Source organism: Mus pahari, chromosome 20, assembly GCF_900095145.1.
Source record: "Mus pahari chromosome 20, PAHARI_EIJ_v1.1, whole genome shotgun sequence".
Classification (NCBI taxonomy): Eukaryota; Metazoa; Chordata; class Mammalia; order Rodentia; family Muridae; genus Mus; species Mus pahari.
Window position 1 is genome coordinate 17377334 of NC_034609.1, and position 3540 is coordinate 17380873.

Consider the following 3540-nt stretch of genomic DNA (forward strand, 5'->3'; position numbering starts at 1 on the left):
CTGACTGGTCATTCTGCACATTCAGGGGTCAAGGGGAGAGACAGATCTGTGACCCAGAAGTGGGAATGTGTGCATGCATTGTGAGTCTGCTCCTTTGTTGTCCAAGTTCATCTGCCTTCCCCTCCTTCCTCAGGGTGAAATGTCACATTCCGGAGTGGCCTTTGTTTCGGATCTTCTGGGTCTTTTTGAGTCACTTACACACAGCATTACTATCAATATACTATAAAAAATATAAAAACTACAAAGGACTAAGGAGTAGTCAAGCTAGGAAATGCCCAGAAGGAGCCATGAGCTGGGGTCATGAGCCTATGCAGGTGCTGAGAGTTAAGACGCTAAATACATCTGTGGAAGTTTTCTTTAAATAGCACAATATTGATAAGACCTAGAAGATCCAAAACAAAGAGCAACACAAACACCAAGTCAGCTACAAACCCTTTGATCTACAATGGTGTCCTGTCTACTAGATTTCACAAAGCTTGTGGGGGCAACCAACCAACATCTGATTTGACTTAAGTTCTACTCCATAAGATGAAGGAAACCAGGCATTAAACTGCTTGAATAATGAAGAATTGGATGCTACATAGACCAGGGACCTGGATAAAGACAAATACTATTGTTTAGTATACTCATAGATCAGTTTCTTGCACAGTCACCATCAAAGAAACTTCCTCTTGCAGAAAATTGGAATACAGAGACACACAGTCAGATATTAGGCAGAGAATGTTCTGGAATAATCAGCACTAAGTGGATTTTTTCCCATCAAATCTCTCTGCTTAGGATTCAGAGAACACTACTGAGGATGTAGAAAGAATACAAGAGCCAGAGGGTGTGCAGGACACTAAGCAACGAAGGTCCTCTAATCCACAGAATGTGGACACACATGAACTCTCAGAGACTGAGGCAGCATGCACAGAGCCTTCACAACTCTCCACCAGATGGGGTCTTAGAGCTGAAAAAAGTGGACACATGTCCCCCCATCCCTAACCCAGAAGCCATTTTTAGTTGATACACACTTGAAAATGAAATTTTAATGTCCTCCGAGGGAGTTTCACCGAGGAAACAAACTCCTCTTAAGGGTAGGCTGGATCTTGGGCGCAAACTTGGTGGAGGGTCCCAAGGGCCCAATAGGACTCTCCCTGCTGCAGGCACACTAGCACACCCAGAATCTTGAGATCACTGGTGAGAGGAACCCAACATCTGTTCCATAAACCCCAGAGAGTCTTATGCTAGCAGGAACAGGGACAAAGGACAAAGGCAGGCCCTAGCACACACAGAAACTTGGGATCACTGAGACCAGTTTACGCAGGAGAGCATGTAGGTGGCAGAAGCAACAGAGCTTCTTGGACGGTCCCTTCAGGCCTTCATCCTCAGCCAGTAGGCAGGGCTGAGACCCAGAACCCTGGGTACCTTACCAGCCAGAGGAGAGTCGGCCTCCAGGAAGGGCTCTGACCCCAGGACTCAGGAGGAGGATCTGAGCTCCAGACCTCTGTGCACCTTCCTGCAAGAGGAGATCGTGCCTGCAGAGTGCTCTGACCACTGGGACTCAGGAGAGAGTTGAACTTCCAGGAGTGCTGACAGAGACTAAAGAATCACAGGAGGAACAAGCTCTGGCCAGAGACAGCTAGAACATCTTACACCAGAGATTACCAGATGGTAAAAGGCAAATGTAAGAATCTTACTAACACAAACCAAGACCACTCGGCATCATCTGAACCCAGTATGCCCATGACAGTGAGTCCTGGATACCCCAACACACCCGAAAAGCAAGATTCAGATTTAAAATCATATCGCATTATGCTGGATGATAATAACTCACTTAAAGAAATACAGGAGAACACTGCTAAACAGGTAGAAGTCCTTAATGAGGAAACACAAAAATCCCNAGAAACCCTAGGAAACAAATCAGGAACCATAGATGCGAGCATCAGCAACAGAATACAAGAGATGGAAGAGAGAATCTCAGGTACAGAAGATTCCATAGAGAACAAGGACACAACAATCAAAGAAAATGCAAAATGCAAAAAGATCCTAACTCAAAACATCCAGGAAATCCAGGACACAATGAGAAGATCAAACCTAAGGATAATAGGTATACATGAGAGTGAAGACTTTCAACTTAAAGGGCCAATAAATATCTTCAACAAAATTATAGAAGAAAACTTCCCTAACCCTAAAGAAATGACCATGAACATACAAGAAGTCTATAGAACTCCAAATAGACTAGACCAGAAAAGAAATTCCTCCTGACACATAATAATCAGAACAACAAATGCACCAAAAAAAAATAGAATATTAAAAGCAGTAAGGGAAATGGGTCAAGTAACATATAAAGGCAGGCCTATTAGAATTACACTAGACTTCTCACCAGAGACTATGAAAATCAGAAGATCCTGGACAGATGTTATACAGACCCTAAGAAAAAGACAAATGCCAGCTCAGGATACTATACCCAACAATTTCTCTATCAATTACCATAGATAGAGAAACCAATGTATTCCATGACAAAACCAAATTCACACAATGTCTTTCCATGAATTCAGCCCTTCAAAGGGTAATAAAGGGAAAACCCCAGTACAAGAATGGAAACTACACCCTAGAAAAAGCAAGAAAGTAATCCTTTAACAAACCTAAAAGAAGAGAGCTGCAAGAACAGAATCCCAACTCTAACAACACTAATAACAGGAAGCAACATATCTCTTAATATCAATGGACTCAATTCCTAAATAAAAAGACATAGACTAACAGGCTGGCTACATAAACAAGACCCAAATTTTTGCTGCTTACAGGAAACCCACCTCAGGGAAAAATATAGACACTACATCAGGGTAAAAGGCATGAGAACCAATTTTCAAGCAAATGGTCTGAAGAAACAAGCTGGAGTAGCCATTCTAATATCGAATAAAATTTTCTTCTAACCCAAAGTTATCAAAAAAGACAAGGAGGGGCACTTCATACTCATCAAAGGTAAAATCTTCCAAGATGAACTCTCAATTCTGAATATCTATTCTCCAAATGCAAGGGCATCCACATTCATTACAGAAACAATTAATAAAGCTCAAAGCACACATTGCTCCTCACACAATAATAGTGGGAGACTTCAACACCCCACTCTCACCAATGGACAGATCCTGGAAACAAAGCTAAACAGAGACACATTGAAACTAACAGAAGTCATGAAAGAAATGGATTTAAAAGATATCTATAGAAAATTTTATCCCAAAACAAAAGGATATACCTTCTTCTCAGTACCTCATGGCACCTTCTCCAGAATTGACCATATTATTGGTCACAAAACAGGCCTCAACAGATACAAAAATATTGAAATGATTCCATGCATCCTATCAGATCACCAAGGACACTACGGCTGATCTTCAATAACAACATAAACAATAGAAAGTTAACATTCATGTGGAAGATGAAGAACACTCTACTCAATGATAATTTGGTCAAGGAAGAAATAAAGAAAGAAATTAAAGACTTTTTAGAGTTTAATGAAAATGAAGCCACAACATACCCAAACTTATGGGACACAATGAAAGC

At 41.2% G+C, this 3540-nt stretch overlaps 1 protein-coding gene across 1 annotated transcript in view; it reads right to left on the reverse strand.

Annotated features, from left to right (window-relative positions):
• Positions 1 to 1070: 1070 nt before the first annotated feature.
• The window catches only part of LOC110337796 (carboxylesterase 1C-like), a 28961-nt gene continuing 26491 nt past the window's right edge, over positions 1071 to 3540 (reverse strand). Inside the window, exon 12 of the mRNA XM_029532743.1 lies at positions 1071 to 1197. Within this exon, the coding sequence (XP_029388603.1) occupies positions 1071 to 1197 (127 nt within the window). The remainder of the gene's footprint in view (positions 1198 to 3540) is intronic.